This window comes from Tympanuchus pallidicinctus, unplaced genomic scaffold, assembly GCF_026119805.1.
Source record: "Tympanuchus pallidicinctus isolate F22 unplaced genomic scaffold, pur_lepc_1.0 scaffold3, whole genome shotgun sequence".
NCBI lineage: Eukaryota > Metazoa > Chordata > Aves > Galliformes > Phasianidae > Tympanuchus > Tympanuchus pallidicinctus.
Window position 1 is genome coordinate 10,017,801 of NW_026294747.1, and position 20,903 is coordinate 10,038,703.

General features: G+C 36.8%; 1 protein-coding gene across 7 annotated transcripts in view; it reads left to right on the forward strand.

Annotated features, from left to right (window-relative positions):
- Positions 1–20,903, forward strand: part of INSC (INSC spindle orientation adaptor protein) — a 120,412-nt gene that overhangs the window by 42,915 nt on the left and 56,594 nt on the right. For all 7 annotated transcript variants that reach the window (XM_052694953.1, XM_052694950.1, XM_052694948.1 and 4 more), the window contains 2 exons: positions 19,105–19,450; positions 19,900–19,952. In XM_052694953.1, the coding sequence (XP_052550913.1) occupies positions 19,105–19,450; positions 19,900–19,952 (399 nt within the window). The remainder of the gene's footprint in view (positions 1–19,104; positions 19,451–19,899; positions 19,953–20,903) is intronic.

Consider the following 20,903-nt stretch of genomic DNA (forward strand, 5'->3'; position numbering starts at 1 on the left):
CAGTCCTGCAGCTCGCAGTCAGCCTGGTGCAGTCACTGAGCAGTGCTATGTGCCTGGCAGCGGTGCTGTGCTTGAGGGCTAAGGCTGATCTCAAGTTTGTTTTCCTGAGTGTAAGAAGGAGTGAGCCAGACGTGGTAATGCTGGCACTGGCCTCATTCTGAAGCACCTGGAGGGTGCTTGTCCCTATCCTGCTTCACAGGAGCACAGGAATGCTTTCCACCCTGCTTGCAAACTGCACCAGGGGATTCTCCTGACTATAGTTCTTGGTGTGTATCTTTAAAAAATTTGCTTTGCATTTGTTAGTCAGCAAGTCTTATCACATTTGGAAGAGCTTGCCAGTTATAATAGTCTTCAGGGAAGCAAAGTTATGTAGCATTAACTATAAACAATACAGTTTAAAAGGAAAATGGACCCTATAGTGTCTACTCTTTGATTACTTCTCAGGTTATTCTAACATTGACAGATTATAGTTAAGACTGTGTGTTCGTTTTCCCATTTACAGAACGGTATTGGAAGTCAGCTATTTTGAAAAACAGTTGTAAGGCTTGGACTTTCTAGGCAATTTTATGCACATAATGTGATCTGAAGTTACTATTCTGCTGGCAAGAAGAAAGATCCATGCTCTTGCCTCTCGTTTTAACAGTCAAGCTATATTGGTTTTATCAATTATGATTTAGCTGGGATTTTTCTTGCTAGTGCTGGATGGCATTTAAAGATGGACACTGACATCAGACTGAGACATCTTTCTCCTTTAAAATGCAAGCTTTGAAGCATTCTAGAGGCAGTCACTGAGCTTAACAAATGGGAGAAAAATGACTGAAAAAGAATGTAGTAGTTTTCTTTATAGGAATACATATTTTCATGCAACTCCAAAACAGATCAAAATAATGAAGACTTCCTAAAGCTCAAAAAACTCACTGAATTTGCTATTGTTTTATTTTAAGAAAGTGTTGCCATTGGTCTCTGGAAGGGCAGGAAGGTTTGTTGGAACTTTAGTTTTGGATTGAGCCTTATACGTTATTTGTCTTGGTTATACCTCTGATTAATTCCTTGACATAAGGCAAGCAACCTTCCTGCACCTTTCCTTCCTCCATCTCAGCTAGTGAAATGCAGTGGAAGTCCTTATTAACAGATCCCTGCCAGCTGCTGTTTTAATGATCCTTATGTGGAGCTCTGTGTGGTATGACCTCATGCACCTTGTGCTTGATACTGTGCATCATCCTATTGCAGGTTTGATAATGTTGGGTGCTATCTAGCAGCTGCATCTACTAAACATTAATACGTTTCTATTCACAAAAACTGGCTTGTTCTTTCTCTGTGCCATATCTTGCTGTCATTTTTATAGAGTTGTTGCCTGGCATGTAAGTTCACTCAACTCTCTTTTCATCAGTGGCTATAAAAGAGGACAATGATTAATCACCTGTTCCATGACATTTCTGAGGTGTTTTCTTCCAGTATGATTTTTAATAACTCCATTAAGGATATTTTAATGATCTTGCTATGACAAGCTGAGACATGACTTCTGAGTTATTTGCTGGAAATGCTAGTACCAGATTGTGTTAAATACAATATTTGTTGCTTCAGTCCATGTTTCCTGGGAATTTCTTCCTCGCTTAATTGCCTGGTCTCTCTCAATCTGGTTCACTGCTGCCTAGGGATGGTGGGAGGATCTTGTAATCACTTGTTCTCTAACCTGTAACGAGCAAATTTAGGAAGGGTAGCAGAACAATGCTACAACTTTGTAAATGGTATCTTGCCTTTTTCCCTTTCTGACAAACAGTGTAGTGATCTTAAGAAATACGCCAGCCTGACCCCATTTCTAGTCTCATTAAATTTGCTACTATCTGTGAATGGCTTGATTTCTGAGTTCACATTAACCCTGAGGGACTTGGAGTGATGGAGTGAGATGCATACAGGAGTTTAATATTGAGCTGAAAGGTGATTGTTAGCAGTGCTGGTTGATTCTTTTTGCCCCTTACAGTATTTCAATAGGTGTGATGAGGTGTATATATATGTTATTTTATTTAAGGCAATAAGCCTAAAGGAGTATAGGCATGCAATTTTTTCTTTGCTTTTTTTTTTTTTTTTTTTTTTTTTAAAGAAAATCTTTTTATTAAGTTGCTTGTGTAGAGACTATGCTTCAGGTATATGATTTCTATATCATTCTTTTTCTGGATACTTTATTGTAGAAGCTATTCCAGGAGTGCAATAGAAACAGAAAATATTCGTGTCAGGGAAATATATTCTGCCCAATTAAAGATGATGGAAATATCTTTCTACTATCATGAACGAATGTGAGATTTGAGCTCAGAATAAAAACTAAGTAGGGGTAAAACAAGGGAAAGCTGAGAACATAAAAATATAGAAGGAAAAAAGAGGAAAACCAGAAATGGTATCGGGGTAGACTGAGGTTATTCAGTGTATCACAAGATGGTTGAAAGCACCATTTTGGGAAGTACTGGAGAGCAAAAGTACCCTTGTCCAGTAACAACTGTAATGTCAAATTATTGTGAATGTTAACAGCTTTGCATTTTGAAATGAACTTTGTAGGTGAAATCTGAAATGCATGTGAGGGAAATAAGAGAATTTGTTTCTGTAGCAGTGATCATATTTTTGATCTTCTGTATTCAGACAGAAGTTCACTTGTCTTATCTGTAGTTTAAGAGATAAACAGATTAAAAGGTAGTGGATATTACATAGTTATGAATACATGATTTCTAGCTAGTCAGGAAGCAGATGTTTCCAGTAGAAAATTATCATCCCTTCTTCCATTTATTGAAAGAACACTCTGAGTTCAGAACACAAATTACATAGCTAACCAGGAGGACTAACTGGTAATTTAACTACATCTGTTTTCTCCCAGCCCTGCTGGCAGAAGTTACTGCTTGAGTGACTTGTTTGCTAATTCACCTTAGATCTCACATTCGAATAAATCTTAGAATTGAGGAATAATTCACCTGGAAATATAATTCTGTCTCCTGCTCTTTTTTTTCAGGCTCTTTTTTTTTTTTTCTTTTTTCCTTATGCTGCTCTCTCTCATGTATTTGTAGATTGCTTTTTCCCAACTTTGGTAAATCTAATTTTTGATGTAGCACAAGTTATCCAATTCATTTGAAGGATAAATGTGGAAAGAAAAAAGAAAAGACTGGGGAAGCAGTAAATTCAGCTAATTTCAGTAAATTTCAGTAAATTCAGCGATTACCTGTTCAGATGGCTTTTTCTATATTTCAAGACCTGAAGTATAGCAACTGTTGTTCTCTGCACTGGCTTATGCACAGGGTTTGGATTCTGGCACAGTGACTTCAGTGAGAGATGATTAGATCAGAGATTTGTTTTTTGCTATAGATGAAAAATGAAGCTTCCTTTTAAAAAAACAAAACAAAACAAACTTTTTAAAAAAGCCACTTTTGAAACTAATTTACTTAAAACCAATTACTAAGGATAACATTTTCAGTAAAAGGTGAAGGTGGTTGTGCTGACCTCTCTTCTAGGCTTAGAGGATGAGACTATGACAGAGTGAATAGTATCCTACCTGCAATAACCAGGAGTTCTCCACTCACAAATGTTGGGTTCACAATCCTGAGCATTTCACTGAAGTTTTCAGTCTTCCACATTTCTAAAGTCAATGCTGGTATGCTACTATTCTTTATCATTTCATTTTAGTCCAGTGTACATATCAGGATGGAAAAATATGTCTAGGCAATACCTTTTCACATCCATTTTTCTAATGTTCCCTTAATAGAAACTTCCAACACTAATAGTTGAGGCCAGTCTCGCCTTCTATACCCCCTCTATCATTTAAAAACAAATTTGTCTTAAGTCTGCCAGAAATTCCTGTAGCACAGTCCTGATGTGGAAGGAGAAGGGATTGTGCTTATGTTGTGAGTGGATAGAGAACCTGATGCTGTATTGCTCTTGGCTAAATTACCAGGAACACCCTGGCCAAAAGTCAGTGCACAGCTGCCAGGGAAAACAAGTTTTGTTTTCCCCCCCCCCCAAAGCATGGTGATCTGTTCAAAACTGGAGTTGCACTGAATGTTCTCTGTGGCTCAGCTGATTGGTGAGTGGCTGACCTCAGTCATTCTGAAAAATTATCTTATGGGCAAGTATGAAGACAGTCTGAGTGAGCTGCTATGCAGTATCCCTGCTGTAAAAAGGGGGTGGTGGTGGTGATGAGAAAAGATTATACTTCATCATGTGCATTGGATTCAACTTTGCTTCAATGTAGGTCAGGCTGTTCCAAAAGCATGTCCCTTAGCAAATGCCCAAATTAAACATTTTTTCAATGTCAATTTGCATACCTCATCAGTTAATCCTGCAACCCAAAAATTTGAATTTGGATCCTTAATTTAAATAAGTGCAGCTCTGTAGTTTGGTTGGCATGGGTCAATCCTTCCTGGTACACAACAGGCCTTTAAGCCAGTCAAGCAGCAGCCTTGAAAGACTATAAAGAGCAGGGTGACATCTGAGAGGAGATGTGCCAGAAGACCACATGTGGAGGAAACTTGCAAGAGCACAGCATCACCAGTACTTTTTGTGTGCTACAAGGACCTGTGGTAGCAGGGGTAAAAACTAAGGCTGGCTGACAGCTGCTTTAGGGTCTCAGCCTTTACTTGTGCCAAGTAGGATGCATCAGGCCCTGTGCTTCTCTGAGGTGAGAAATGGGAACATAAAGCTTTGTTACTTTCATTGTAATGGTAGACATGTGTTCAAGATGTTTCTCCTATTAACTTTGTGAACTTTCCAGCAGCTGAAATACTACTCAGCTTACAAATGAAATTGGAATGTGTGTGTGCACGTAGGGCAAACAACAAACGTCTTTAGAAAGTTCTGATGTTTTTGGTTTTTTTTCAGTTGAGATTTAGGAGAGGATTTAGCTCTCTGTGCTTCTTAATTCAACACCGTGTAGGGGTATGTATGAATTATATGTATAGTGCTGTAGCACAGGAAACTTGATTTCAGCTTATTCTAGCAAATCCTTGCAGGATCTTGTTTCCATAAAGTTGCTTGAACCTGCATGTGGAAGAAATAAAAGGGATCCTTATATTCCAATACTTTATTGCTACTCTGTTTATCCTCCTTTATCTTTAGTGGGCATTTGAGCAATTAATTCCCCTTTATGGTTATGACTTTTTATAGATATCTATCTCTCCTGCTGTCCCTGTGTTTCAAGGCAAGGCTTTACCTTGCAGCTATTTTCATTTTGTGCACCTGATGCTTTTGCCACAAATACCTGAGCTGAGAATTTTCTGAGAATTTCTTACTGAGGTTACACAGCAAAACCAGAACTGTGAGGGGAGGTTGCTCATCTGATTGTATTAGCTTGGTATAAACCTGCTGAATTGAGACCTCTTCTCCTACTCTGTTTCAGCCAGACTCATCTCACTGTATGTCTGCAAACGAACCCTTGCCCATGTTACTGTACAGGAAAGGTGCTGAGGAGAACTTCATGTGGTTACCAGTTTCACACTTCAAAGAAATGCATTTGAAAACATGTCACTTGGGCATTAGATAATTCAGGAAAGATTGAAGTGATAGATTAGAGCAGACATAACATTCCACAAACATAATGCAGGAATCATACATGCTTTCTACAGGTATAGTAAGATTAGGGTTTTTTTTTGTACCTATATATAGTTTTCAGTCATTCTTGTGCTGGAGTATAGCAGCACTGCTGCTCAAATTAGCTCCTTAAGTCATTTGTAACCAGAAGGGAGCTTAGTTATATTTTATGTCTCAAAGAGCTTTAACTGTGAAAACATCCTATTATCATCAGAGGTCTGTGTATATTTCTGCAGCTTGTTAGGACAAGTTTTCCTACTTCGATAAATTTGGTGCGGATTATCTAATTTACTGTGGTTACATAAGAACCGTTAGGATTTTAGGCACTCTTTTATGTCAGAAATAGTGTAACTTTTTGCTAATAGGCGGCAAAGTCCTGCTGATATTTGTCATCTTGTCATCATGCTGTTCTGCAGACCTTTTATTTTCCTGGGTGCCTGTGAAGCTGGGGGAACCAAAAATGCTGTCCCTCTTGGGCACCTGTGCCAGCAATAGGCAGGGGCTTTGTGTGCTTAAAGAGTATTCTAGCTGCTAATGGAGTAAACCAGAGATTATAACTTTTTTTTTTTTTTTTTTTTTTACCATTATCTTTGTGGATAAATTGAAGTGAAATGAGGCGCTGTAAGACTTCATCAGATCTCCATTTGTTTTTCTGAAAGCTCAGACTTTGTGTTGAATTAACAAGAATTCTGAGTGTGGTTGGGTGAAAACTGTATCTTCTACTTGAGTATTTAAGATTTCAAATGTATTTGTTTTACTTGGGTTTATTTCACTCACTCAAGCTGCAGAAGCTATCCTTTCTCCTAGATACTTTTTTTTAATTGGAAAATATAAGCTACTGACATGGAAACTTCATGCTAAGTTCATAAATACCTTAGTATCTCTCTGGATAAATATATATATACACACACACATAAATAGACAAATGATTATTGCAGAGTCTATTGCATAGGCTTGTTTTAAAAAACAAAAAGCTAAAAGACAGAGTGATGCAGTTGAAATATATTCAAGGATCCATTTCCTTGTTTGCCTTGGGAGATATTTGATGTGTTATTAACTCTACCTGTGATGTACCTAGTGAGCCCTTCATTAGCATAGGTTATATGTGTCTATGCTTATAATTATGAGCACAAATTCTGTTTGGTATGTGAACAATGATCTAGCTAAATAAAACTCCAACAACCCTAAAACAATAAAAACAAAATGGAAAACCCATACAAAATTACTAGAAACCCCAAAGAAGCTCCCCCCAAATGGCAACCAAATTAAGAAAATCCAGGAAAAAAAAATAGAGCACCTTCAAAAGCAAAACTTGAACCTAGCTAACCAATAAACCAGACCTTCAGAAAATGACCAGGGATGATGAAAAATCTAGCCACATTTAGTAGATAGGAGTGAGACAAAGATTTCATTCCCTGAAATCAGGAAGATGATGATGTTCTATCCTTCCCCAGTCTCTGGACGATCAATGACACTTGTATCAGTATTGTTCTTCAAAGACTTGTTCTGTTGCATTTTTGGGTTGAGTAGTGCAGCCTGGATTATTTGAAGTCTTCAAAACTTGTGAGATCTTGTCAGATGTCAAGGAGGGTTTAGGTGATGGGAAAAGGTGGGGAGGGAAGAGAGAAAAGCCAAGATACAAGCCAGCTATGTTTGTTGTCAGTACATATCTGGAAAAATACAGATAGAAGATATTTAATGCTGTTTTTGCTGATTCAGTTATAGAATAAAATTGCAGTATGTAATATTGATTTTTTTCAATTTTTTTTTTTTTTTTTTTTTTTTTTTTTTTTACTCCTCCTGCAACAGGAATAGAATACAATTTAAAATAAATCTTGATCAACAATTACTGTTTTGCATGGGATTTCTATTACACTGCTACTTATCCGTGGGGTATTTTATTGGCTTTTAGTGTGTTCATTGATGCCTGGTTTCTGTTGTCCAGTAGAACTAGATTTCTTTACTTATTTTATGTAGCAGTGAGAAGGAGGGAAGTCTTGTCTCCTTCTTGGTTGTTTAGCTTTTTTAATGTCTGATTTATTGGTAACAGAACACAAGTATCTGTCTTTGCCTTTTAAAGAATGTCTGTTTAAATAATTCCTGGAATATTTCTAAGTAAAATATAATCTTTTCCAAAATGAGAATTGTGTAATTTCTTCTCTGCTTGTACTTAGAGGATAAAGGTTCAATCTTTTCAGGTTTTCTTGAAATGGGTAATTTTTCATTATAGCCCAGCTTAGTAATGAGTTTAGAGAAATGGAACTTATTTGGGAAGGGGATGCTGGAGAGAGGAAAAATCTCTCTTAAAGTTGTGCCCCAAGTGCACAGTTCTGATCAAATTGTTTCAAATCTAGGATCTGGATTTGCGGGCTTTGAGTCCTTCCAGGAACAGCAGTCAGAGAGAAAGCTGGAACCTGAATTCCACATCCTTTTCCTTGCACTTAGTGATGAGCCAAGTTATCTCAGCAATTCCAGTCCGATTTGTCTCAACAGTAGTTACAGAATCAAAGCATACCCAACTTGACAACTGATAGGCTTTGAGAAACCATTTAGCAGATGCTGTGAAAATTTTATGGAGTGTCAAAAGTCATTTAATGAATCAATATAGATTTATTCTTGCACGCTGGAAAACAGCAATACAAAGATAACTCACAGAACTCTGGATCTATTTACATTTACTTCTCTCTACAGTGAAGTTACCTTATTTTCTGCATGTGTTCTAGCATCATGGAGGATTGTTAATCAGACATTTGACAAATATGCAATTTTTTCCTTCCTCTGAAAACCCTGCTCTTATAATAGGAATGGCAAAGGGAAAGTGAGAGAATATTAAGTGAATAAGACCTTTATTTTTTTGGTGTGAATCAGTCATGAAGTGCTGTCAACTCAGTAAATTTATGTGAAGAAAATTTTAGCTAAGACTGACATCTGTAAGGAACATCATAATATGGGATATTTCCTTGCTTGCAGTTCTGGTATGTTTCACTTTAAATCTTCTTGCTCCACTACGAGGAAATGTACGATATATTATAAAGCATATATAAAGAAATACATTATAAAGCATTAAAGCAGACAGTAACTTGGTTATACTTACCCTTTATTTGTTTTCAATACAAAATAGTGTACTTGCATAAAATATCAATTTATATTTGATGTGACGGAATAATTCACTGAACCAGGGATGTATTACTGCAAAACACTAACATCAAACCTATGCTCACATTTGCTACACTTTTACCTCTTGTTAGCTTTTTCCTATGTTCCTTTTGTTGCTGATTAGAGTTTATTAAGGCTAAATAAATAATTAAGGAGGGATAATTGACTTATTTTTGCGCAGTAATACTGTAATGATGCTTTTTTTTTCTAGAAAATATCATTGTTTTGTCTTAATGCACTGCAGAACATAGAGCCTGTATACCCATATGAATCATGGCTACCTCATTTGTGCCAGAGATTCACTGCCAGTGACCCAAAGTCCGCTGTCACTAAATGAAGAACAAATGGATCGGTTGTTTCATCCTACTCACTTAGAGAGAGGGAGAAGACACTTTTTCAACCTTCCTTTTGTCAATATTTGTAACATTTTTCTCCCAGCTTGTAAAAGCCACCTGGCTCTGTCCTCCATGCTACGTAATTTCTTTCATCTGCTCCCTTCTGAAGAAGAAGATTGACACCAGTGCGGTGGTGCTCTTGTTCAGCACACTTTGCTCTCTCCCTTCCTCCCCTTCAGCATCTGAGATTACCAGAGCTGCTGTGAACAGCAGCAAGGTGAAAAGTCCTCACTAATGAATTACTTCCAAGGAATGAACAATCTATAGGATTCTTACCCTTCTAATCTATACTTTTATGAGGAAATCAGCCTGTAGCTTCTTCCTCACCTCATTCAGCATTTTGAAGAACCCTGTGGAACTCTTGTCTTTTTCATGTGTTGGAATCCAGTTGCTATGGATTTTAGAATTTAATGAGACTGTTCCAGCTCAGGCATTCTTCTCTTTAGCTATTGTCCTTCATTCAAAGGTCCCTTTCTGGTGGTAAAATAAATAAATAAATAAATAAATAAAAAATAACCACCAATTTCCTTTCTCCTTTTGCCACATAGCCTTCAGGAACTCCTCTCGGGATTGCTTTGAAAATCGTAGTTTTTGCCTGCTTCTCTTACATGTTGTGGTAGCACCTGTACACTGCAGCCAAGATCAAAATGCTAGGCACAACTTTCAAGTGCTAAAGCAAGGAAGTGTCTCATCCTCTATAAGCTACGCAGGGGAGAGCCAGTCTGGCAGAAGGCAAACTGGCAGAAGGCTGGGATATTAGTAGAAAAGCAAAGAGTGGAGCCCAAATTTTGCAATTGCTATTCAAGCAGTTTATCCACTAGATCACTTTGTTCTTCTGAGTAAATTTATTGTGGCTGGAGAGTAACACAAGCTTTAAGTAAATCAAAAAATACAAATCTGGCCTTGTACAGAAAATGGAGTGCAGATATTTCATTCTTTTGCTTGGCTCACTGGTCTCTCTCTGGCAACTGGGCAGCAAGAAAGAGGTAAGAGATCTGGGTAAGCAGAAAGAGGATGATAGTAGAGGAAGGGCGAAGTAGAGTAGGCAAGGGGGAAAGAAGTCAGAACTTGAAACACGTTTGAAAAAAAAAAGTGAAGCAGGGTGTTTTAGCTTTATGCCAGAAATTAAACAATCTATTTTTTGGGGGAAAGAGGCAATATGTACAGAAGGAAAGTATGCCATGCAAACTCCTGAGCTTACACATGCACAGTTAATTGGTTTTATTGTGGCCTGGACTTGAGCAGTAGGCTGCGTCCTTGTGGGAAGGCTAAGCAGAAGGTTTAGGTTTGCTAAATAACCTTTTAAGAGGAGATTTGACAGACTAGGACTCCTGTATATTCTGTCTGTGTTTTGCAATGAGATTTTTGAGAAAAGCCATTTAATATATATGAATTATATGAATTCAATAAACACAGATTAAAAGAGAAGAAGGTAAGGAATGTGTGCTTCATACACGTAACTAGTAAGGAGTAGATACTAAAAATGGGGGAAAAGTACCCTGACTAAATGAAGACCCATCTATCAGCGGCAATAGGAACATTAACCATCTAGCTTCAACTGCCAAAGGCATAGAAAATAAATAAATGTATCTGGGAAAAGGAAAGCACAATTCAATCCATGGAAAGCAAGAGCTATATAGGTGCTGAAGTAGCTAGCAAAATTTTGTATCGACTCCAAGTGGAAAGCAGATAAAAATGGTGCTTATATCTAGGGAACAAGGAAGGGTAGGACAAAAGGCAACTGGAAGGGAAAAGAGGAGAAATTTAGGAAAGAAGCTCTAAGAGAGTAGCTAAAAATTTGAGATTAAAAAGGAAATAGGGGAATGTGAACCTGCTGAAAATGGAATGCACTGAATAACCTTTTATTCTGTTATGACGTAATCTTGTTTTCCTATTTTCCTTCAAAAAAAAGGTAAATCAGTGGAGACTGCACAAGGTAATTTACTGGTAAATACAGAAAGACATAACTATCAGGCAAAGAGTAAAATGGGAAAGGACAACCACAAGAGTTGCTTTTGAAAGAAGATAATTAATAGTAGACTTCAGCTATTTCTCTCCATACTTGTTTTTATTAAAATGTTTCATTTCATAAGTGGTACAACTTGCTGTGACTTAAATTTTGGAGCACTGCTAGCAAAATAATCTTGAGGCAATGAGTAATAGGAAAGAAAAGAGTAGTTGAAATCTCAAGGGTCTCAACAAGAAGATTTGCAACAATTTGTAGCTCATTCAATGGAAAGGGAAAAGTGGCCTGTGTAGACTAGTTCATAATGAGATGGTGTGTAATGGTAAGATCAGCCCAAGGTGTGAGAAGAATATATTTCTAGTGGAGATGTGGGTGTACTAATGCCACTATGCAAGTTAGTTTGAGACTTGATTTGATATTAAACATGTAAGAAACAGATTTTGCAGCAGCCACCAGAATATTTGGTGCAAGGGGAGTAAAGAGGAGAAGAGCTGTTAAAGGCATCCCAAAGAGTTTTGCTTGTTAATTTTTTATGAATCAGAAGCTGAGAAGGCTGTGTTCTCTTTCTAAAAATGTATTAAAAGATAAGTTCTTCTGTGACGTGGAACTTGAAACCAAATGGGAATGAAATAATTACTAAGAAATTTAGATGAGAAATAAGATGTTACCGACAGAGCACTGAGGTTCTAGTCTAGCTGCTTAAAAGAGCACTTATGAACCCACAATGAACTATTTTCAGTTCATTTTTAAGCCATTTTTGAACATATTGTCTGATGCTATCAAATGAGTGCATTTCGTGGCTTCAGGTTTGATTTTCAGTTCTCTGTTTCCACAGAAGCATATAAACATGCTTAAATGTTGGGTTCCTTCGGTAAGAAAATGTTTTCTTTGAATGAGAAGGTTTAATTAAGGTATTTCTAACAACTTATTCCCATTATTTATGACGTTGTTGCTAGTTTTCATCTTTTTAAGTTGTCTGTTGAAGGGTTAGTAATCTAATGCGATTCTAGGATAGCATGCTGTTGGCTTTTTTTAGCTAGAGTTGCTGTGAAAAGATGTGACTGAGTCCCCAAGTTTCTGTACTGTCCTGAGTAATACTGATCTCATAACTCTCTGTAAAATGATTGTTGCTTTCTTCATTAAGTAAAACAGGCTTTATTTAATCAGTAGGGTTAGGACCTTATGTGAGTAAATAGCAAGAGGTGAAAAGCTAATGGTGCTGCTCATAATGCATGTCATAATTCCTTTGAAAAAGGCACAGAAATCTGTACTGTTTGTTATTAAGCTACAAATTAAGGCACATTTGGAAAAAAATATATGTTCAACAAGAGGCTGGCTCTACCTTCCTGAACTCTCCTATTAGTCTTCAAACTAGCCCTTTCTTGCAATTGTTTCTGAGCATTTCCGTGATCTGTGACCCTAGATTATTTCCTGTGTTGTTTCCCTCCTTCGTATTTCTATTTCTCTATCCCTGCTAGGTGTTTACAAGGATTCCTTTTAGACTATGTTGTTCTTAAAAAGTAGTGAGGAACACTGCCCTCTGTGATTACAAGCTTAGCTTGAGCATCAGGGAACAATGAACAGGGATGAACAACCTGAGCACACTTTCTCCTGCTGTTGGCCTTGTTGGCATTTCTCCCATTACATGTTTCAGGAACCTCAGAGCTATTTATGAGAGCTAGAACTCTGGTATTTGGGCAATAAGTAGAAATTTAAATGTATGGTGGCAACAATGTCCCTTTGAGATTATCAGAGTGCTTTCAGGACTTAATGTCCTGAAACCAGATGTACGAATGTTCTGAGTAGGGTCATCTTGTGATATTCCATCAGGATATGCTGTTCTGTGTTTATTGAGCTACATACAGTCCAACTCAGGTAGGACTCAGGTACTTCATACAAAGCAAAGACCTCTCAGCTCTACTATTACCTTTATTCTGAAAAAAATGTAACGTGTGTTTTTTTCAAGGCACAGAATGTCATATGTACAAGAAAGAAAGTGGCAGAATCTTGCCACGTCAGTACTGCTTTTGTCTCTGCAGTAAGACAATAGCTCCTTATTTCAGAACCTCACCTCAAGATATAAGGGATGACTACTTCATCCAGCTCATCAAAGAACAATTTGCTTGTGAATGAAGGGAATCCATTTAAGGCAGGACAAGTGATCGAGTAGCATGCTGAACAAAAGACACAAATGTTGGCCAGATGGCCAGAATTGTACATATTCTGTAAATACTAAAAATTGAGGCAGGCTGATCCAGGAGTGACATTGCAAATATCAGTGTTATAGCAAATGGAAAATCATCAGTTATCTCTCTAGTTGGAGATCATTGTGACAACACTGGCATACTGTTTGTTCAGCTTTGCCTGCAAGCAAGCCAAGCAGAGCTTTACACTATCGTTAATTTGCTGCTGGCAGAGTTTACTTTGCATTTCTATCCATATTCTGCTAGGAAATGCTTTTCTCTTTTATGGCTGTCTTAAGTCACTGAGTTCACAGCTAGAATGTGCTTGTAGATAGCTGTTGTCTTAACAATGAAATGTACTAGGCACAAAGTGAGAATCCACAAAACTAGGCTGAACTAGTTCTTCTGTCTTCTGTCTATCTCTTCAGATGACAGAGGCTGGAAAGGACCTGGCCCTACTTAAGAAAATTAATATCTGTGAAGCTTACCTAAATTTTACACAAGCTAATTGCCAAACTGAATTGGTCTGTGATTCTATATTATGTCTTATGTTCTACAATATGCCAGTAATTCTAGGACAGTATAATATTTTCAGACATTTTTAGGGGGACAACTTACAGTGAGGATTTCTCAGAAAAGCATAAAGATCTGAGAAGAACACTGGTGTAGCATTTAATGCTAAATGATTTATGTGGCCTTTTAATTAGGTTCAATGAAGTTATAGTTAATTTACATACTGTATCTTATCTATTAAAAATGTTTACTGTTGTTCAGTGTTTTTACTTTCCTTATAATTCAGGCTTTAATGTAACCTGTTACCTTTTTTTTGAAGGCATGGAAATACTTTTCTTTCCATTAATGTTTTCTGAAGTCTTAATTCATAACAATGGCTTGGGTTGGAATGGACCCCAAGTTACATCATCAAGTTCCAACCTCTCTGCCACATGCAGGGCCATCAATCTCCAGATCTCATACTAGAACGGGTTGCCCAGGGCCCCATCCAACCTGGTCTTGAATACCTCATTGGACAGAGCATCCACAGCCTCTCTGGGCAGCCTGTCAAACACTAAACTCTTCTTTTGTCTTTGAGGTTGGGTTACTGATATACTAGAAAAGAAAGTCAAATCGAGGAGAAGGGTGAACACTGCAAATCGTTCAACTAATGCTTTAGTTTGCCACATCAATTAAAATGCTAAATATTCATAGACCCGATTACTCTGAGTGGTCTTCAAAGTAAGTGTGTACAGTTAAAAATCAGCTACCCTACAGGTACTCTATATCATTTAAGCTACTTCCCTAGATATGCTAAATTTTTGCTAAAATTAGTGCAAGTATATCACAGATCCGCAAGGCTTTTACAAGCAATTAATAGTGTTAAATGACTTGAGTATAAATAAGAGCCTTCTCTAAGGCTCTTCACTAAATTCTTCTGCTGATAGTTGAGTTCTGCTGTCTATTATATTAATGTAGAAACTGGCCCTGGGAATATTGGGTACCTATGAATAATTTGGAATAGATGTATTAGAAAAAAATTAGAGATGAGTTATGTTCAGAGAGGGGGCTAAATCCATTTGAGAAGTTGTTTGTTGCCAATTAATTACCTGCTGCTAATTAGAATAATAAATTTGAGCATAGTTGTAAGTCTTGGCAACAACTTTCACTGTAGGCTTATCTGGAAGCCTCACTAAATGTTATCATTAGGATTGTGATAAATCTGTCATAACAGGTGAAAATGAGTAAAAAGACTAAGAAGCCTCAAAAAACCCATAATTCTACTCAGCAGAAGTCTTTACACTTTATAAATGTGATGGCCCCTGGGAGTATTCATGTGAATTGATTAGCTCAGTCTTTCACATGCTGTTATAAAACACAAAACTTCTGTACTTATTGAAATTCAGTATAAAAAACGGAGGCATAATTCTTTTTTATGATAACACTTGCAATTTAAAAAAGTATGTATTTCTGCCAGTAAAACTGTAGTAGAGAGGTCCAAGCTGGAAGCTGTAAATATGATCTAGTTATTATTTCTTCACTTTTGTACTTCTGTATTCATATTGCACCAATGTGAGAGACGGAGGATTGCTATCTAAAAGGTTGCTTGGTCTGTCCTAAGGATCACGTGATTCATTAGCCTACTACTTATTAAAAAAAGAAGAAAAGAGCTGGTAACTCACAAAATGATGTACGTATTAGAAACATAAGATGATCATGTTTTTCCCATGAGTCCTTTTCCATGATGAAATTGGCGTCAAAGCGTTATGTAGTGTGGAAATGCTCGTATGGAACAAGGTCTTAGCATCTGTTGAAGAAACGTACTCCCAACATGTTGTTGCCCTAAGTTGGTTTCAGCCAGATGATTATGTCAGAATACAATCTTTAAACAGACATTTGGCAGCACACTAGAATTCAGTGTATTTGAATTGCTAGTTACTGAAATTCAACTGAATGATCTTAAAAACTGCAGCTGTTATACAACCTCATTTAAAATAGGATGACATTAAAGAAATGGTTTCTTTTGAATTTTTATTTTGTATTGAATTACTTCTAATTTTACATGAAATGCTGCTTTTTTTGGTGCGCAGTCTTCATAAATTGCTGTCTTGTCAGTATGCCAAGGCATACTAAATTAAAAAAAGTTAAACTAGTGGAGAGTTAACTTTATACACGAAGGTCTCTGCCAGTTAACTATCTAATGGATTTTAATGAAACAGATCTGGACAAAATCGCACCATTAAGATCTTTTATCCTTGAACCAATAATGCTCAGTGTGTTTGTTAACTGCCTGAAAAATAGTTATAACAGCAGGATAACAACACTTCCAGACGATGTGAAATTGATCAGGTTAATTCAAAGTAACTGCAACCACGCAATCACTGAAGTACCTGTCAATACTGAGTCACTGAAACAGTAAGATATCTGATTAAATTAATTGTTAATGAACATAGTTGGAAATGTGAGAAGGAGCCAGAAACTGAAGAACCACCTTACATCACTGGACAACTAACTCTAAACTATGTTATCACTTATATATCCATTTTGAAATAAAAGTAGTTAGGCTTTCTGGAAGATAAACATGGAATAGCTCTTCAAAGCACTTAAGTAAATAAAAGTAATTTAGGGTATTCTTGGAAAATGGAGATGTACAGAAAATATAATCCAAATATATATTTATATGATGCATCTGAATTTTGGATATGGTGCGCTCTTCCTGCATCTCATCTTGGAAGGCCATAGGAGAACTAGAAATGTTTTTAAGAAACGTGGGGAAGGGTAATCAGATGATCAGAGGTGAGAGATCACTTTTGTATGCTGACAGATTGGATAAGCACAGTTTTGATGTCTTGAAAATGAGCTAAATCAAAGGAAATCAGGCACAGTGAATAAGCTGGTGAATTGTACAAATGCGGCCAGAATGGAGCTCTCTTCAAAATCTCTTGCCATACAAGAACTGCAGAGCTTGTATTAATATCTCAAGGCAGTAAGTTTAAAATAAGCTATAAGAAATAGTTGTTCATACGAACCATAATCAAAGTGTAAGCCATCGTCTCTAGATGTTGTAAAGGCCAAAAGTTTAACTGAGTTCAAAAAGGGATTAATGGCAATCTTTTGTTTCATGAATTGTGAAAACATCCTTCACAGATGTGTATTTTGGCTTAGGAAGTTCATAAGCCACTAATTGACAGAAGATGGGAAGGAGGGGTTGCTCAGCTCCTACAGTGCCTCTCTCAAATGTTCCTTATGCATCTGCTAATGGCCGTGTTGGGAACAGGATAATGGGCTAGACAGGTTTTTAGTCTGTCCCATAATGGGTGTTTTTATTTTGTAGGTGTGGTAATTTTTTATTTTTTTTTTCAGTAATGGGTGACAAGATGGAAATTATCAACTTGTTTTGAGACATCATTAAATGCTGTCTGGAATATGATTTTTAAAAGTTAATTAGGGATGATTGTACTTGGCTTTCCTTATTTTAATATGCAAAAGATAATCTGCAAATTCATGCCTTGAATGTTCAGAAGATTTTGTCTATTTAGATGTGAGATGTGAGAAGTGAATGAAAGTGAACTCATATTTCTTCACTTTACTGATCATGAGTTTAGTTTAAAGCATAATGTAGCAGAAAAGTTGATGTAGTGAACAAGGGAGGTTTTCAGTGGTCCTTTGGTTCTGAGATAAGGTAAATGGTATTTCTGCCAGTGGAATTAAAGGATATTAAATTTCAGATGACAAAGATTTCTATGTTACACAACTGTTCTTTGGTCAATTACTTTAGTAGGAACTGAGACAAATGAGAATCTTTAAAGTCTTTTGTGTGCAATTTCGTAATTTTTTTTTCTTTTTGGAGTGAAGATTTCTATTTGAGAATAGAGGAAATGAGCTATTTCTTGTTTTATCCAACTAACCTTATATTTGAGTATTTCTCTCCATGTGAATGTATAATATAAGAGTTTATTTGTACTTGCTAAACAGAGATTTAATCAATTATCATAGTGCACTTTGGAAATGAAAAATACATTACTCTGTCAAATGAGTTTATCCTTTACTGCACGCAAACTGTGCATGTCATTATAAATCATGATCTCAAACTTCTGGAGTTGTTATTTTTGTCTATTAGGAAACCTTGCTTCACATCCAAAAAAGCAATAAGGAGACTACACATAGTGAGAAGAAAGTGAGTCACAATCAATCATAAAATACAATTACACAGTCCTCAATGCTGAGTAAAATAAAGACCTTAAATAGCAGCAGCTTGAGAAGTTTAAAATTGAAAGAAGTTTCACTGTATTTGCTGAAAAGGGAAAACTGATCAATGAAACTGATCCTTTGTCTCTTGTCTGCTGTTGATTTATGTAAAATTATACTTGAGGTGAGCCTCCTGCATATGTCAAAATTTGGTAATTTGTGCAGCATTATCTCTGTGGTCTGGAAGGGAATTCAAGCAGTGCTGAGCTCAAGACTTGAAAGGTCCTTCCCCATCACTGTCCACATGTTGGCTAATGCAATCACAGAGTTTGCTCTAACAGGCAGGCTTTGGTGTAACAGCTCAGGACATTGGACTGGATGATCTTAGAGCTCTTTTCCAACCTTGCTGATTCTATGTGTTAACAGCTGTGCTTCTGTCAGTGTGCAAGGGCTCAAAAGGCAGGCTCATTGCCATTGCGCCCTTGCTGGTCAAGGAGTTTCTTGCAGCCTCACTTGTTTATAGTTTGATCGCTGTAGTGCAAAAATGTGCTCTGGAAGTCAGATGTGCAAATTTTATAGAAACATGAGAGAAGGCGAAGTTATCATCAGAAAGAAGAATCCAGCTGAGGTGTATGGGGATTGTGATGTGGGAGAAATTGATATTGCTGACAGTACCGTTAGTTGTCTTGGTTTGGCTGTCCCAGAGTGGATGTAAGGGCTTTGGAGAGATGTTGCAAGGTAAAACTTGTCCTCTGCAGAGACTGACAGGCGAAGTGTAGTCCTATAAACAGCAAGCAAACACATAACTTTGTTACTTTGTCCCATCAAATGCGAAGGACTGCAGGACTGTTTTCCCCCAAAACTGCAGCTTAAAATTCTGTTCAGTCATCCCCAAACTCTACTGATTTTTCTCTGATTTTTGTAGTATGCTTTTTGTAGTAATTCTGTAGAGCAAAAGTGATCAGAAACCCAGAACTTGTCACTGGAATAGAAAGGAAAGCGTGGTTCTCGATGAATACTACAAGCAAAATGTTTGTTCAGTCTGTTACCTTTTGACAATGAGTGGCAGCTTGGTGGTTAGATATAACAGTGTTTTATTGCTGATGGTTATTCTAAGATCTCTTTGCCTCATCTTGTTTTTCCTTCTTTCCCTGCCTCTTAGCATGCATTTAATGCAGGTGGACTCTGTTCAGCGGTGGATGGAAGATTTGAAGTTGATGACAGACTGTGAATGCATGTGTATTCTCCAGTCCAAACCGATCAGTGCTGAGAAGGATGAACAAAGTGAACTCATTCTTTCCTCTCAGTATAACACAAGTGATAATTTACAGTTGCTATTAAAAAGAGCTTGGATAATAAGCACAGAGTTGACCAGGATTGCTCAGAAGTTGGAGAAGAATAGATGGCAAAGAGTCCACAGCATGACAGTAAGAGTCAATTGCCATGTACGTTCCATGATAAATGAATACAATGCATTTACCAGGAGTTCGTCGGAAGAAATGAATCAGGTAGGAATGCTTCATTTGATGTCTTTTATCTTTTGTTTTTGGTAATAATTACAATTTTATACAATCTCATTTTTTCTTATTATATAATTTCTTTTCAGTTGTAAAACCATTTTGGAGTCAATGTAGATCTTATTTTATCATAGGCCTGATTGTCAAAGCTGGTCATGTTGACCAATTAGATTGTAAAAAATTTAGTTTTTGTGAACACTGCAATGAAATATCAGTGAGTTTCTTTGCATTTAAGATCTAGATGCTATGTTTTTATTAATCTTATTTTTATCTCTACTTGTTTTATTTAGAAGAGTAGAAAAAAAAAAAAACATAAAGAAATAGTGCTTATATGACATAATAGATCTGGAGTTTTTTACCTGATTAACATGAGCAAGCATGTATTTTAAAGAGCAAACACATATGGATACTAAAAATCACCTTTTCCTTCTATCGCCCAGATGGAAAACCTTTTAATAGACAAGTGTTCAGAATTCACATCATTTACAGAAAGGTAATTTAAATTTTTGGATTGAAATATTCGTTTTGCTGTTTTATTATGTTGTAGAGTTTGTGATGAGAAGTGCAAATCCACTACCATTCTCAAATGTTTGAACTAGGCCCCTGCAGCTCTGAAAGGCTTTCCGAATGTTAGCCCCAGTGGATGAAGTGAATTGCTTTTATCTAAACTGCATCTTAATAAAAGATGGGATCCGCTGTTGCACAAAGAGCCTGGCGTAGATACGGAAGATCATTTTTCATAGCTTTTAGGTATCAAGGGAGAAAGTCGGATTCTAATGGTGTAGGTGACAAAACTTTCACAGAGTTTCCCTGTGGAAAGCCAAGATTTCAGCTTCTGTGGAAAACTTTCATATTGTTTCTTTATAGACATAGTCATAGTTGGCATTCCTCTGAGTATCCACATATTAGAGAACTAAACCCAAATAAATATGTACTCTTTTAATTTCATATGTAGGTTTAATTAGCGCCATGCACTCTAGAATGCTGAGAATACAAAATAAGAATTTCTGTGTAATCCTTCTCATGATATTTACCCTACCTTATGTACATTATCCTGTTTCTTCCATTGCAATTCAGTTGTTTTTTCTCTACTTCAAATGCCACACCAGTCATTCTTCTCAGAGAATCATGAGGGGAAAAGATGGCTTGTAATGATCAGGAAGGAATACCCCTTGAGCACTAATGCTGTTTGCCAAACTTGCACAACTCAAACTTTACTTTTTTATTCTACTATGGGGCATGCTGATTTAACAAGATCTTGTAGTGATTCTCTCTCTCTTTTTCTGTTTGACAAAAACTTGTTAAATGAAAGACAGGTACTTCTGAAAAGGGAACATGATATGTAGGTGGAAACCCTGATCAACAAAACCGTATCTTCCATTGCAGCAGCTTGATGAGGTGGAATAATTTTTGACAAATTAAAATAATGCATTTCTGTGCAGCA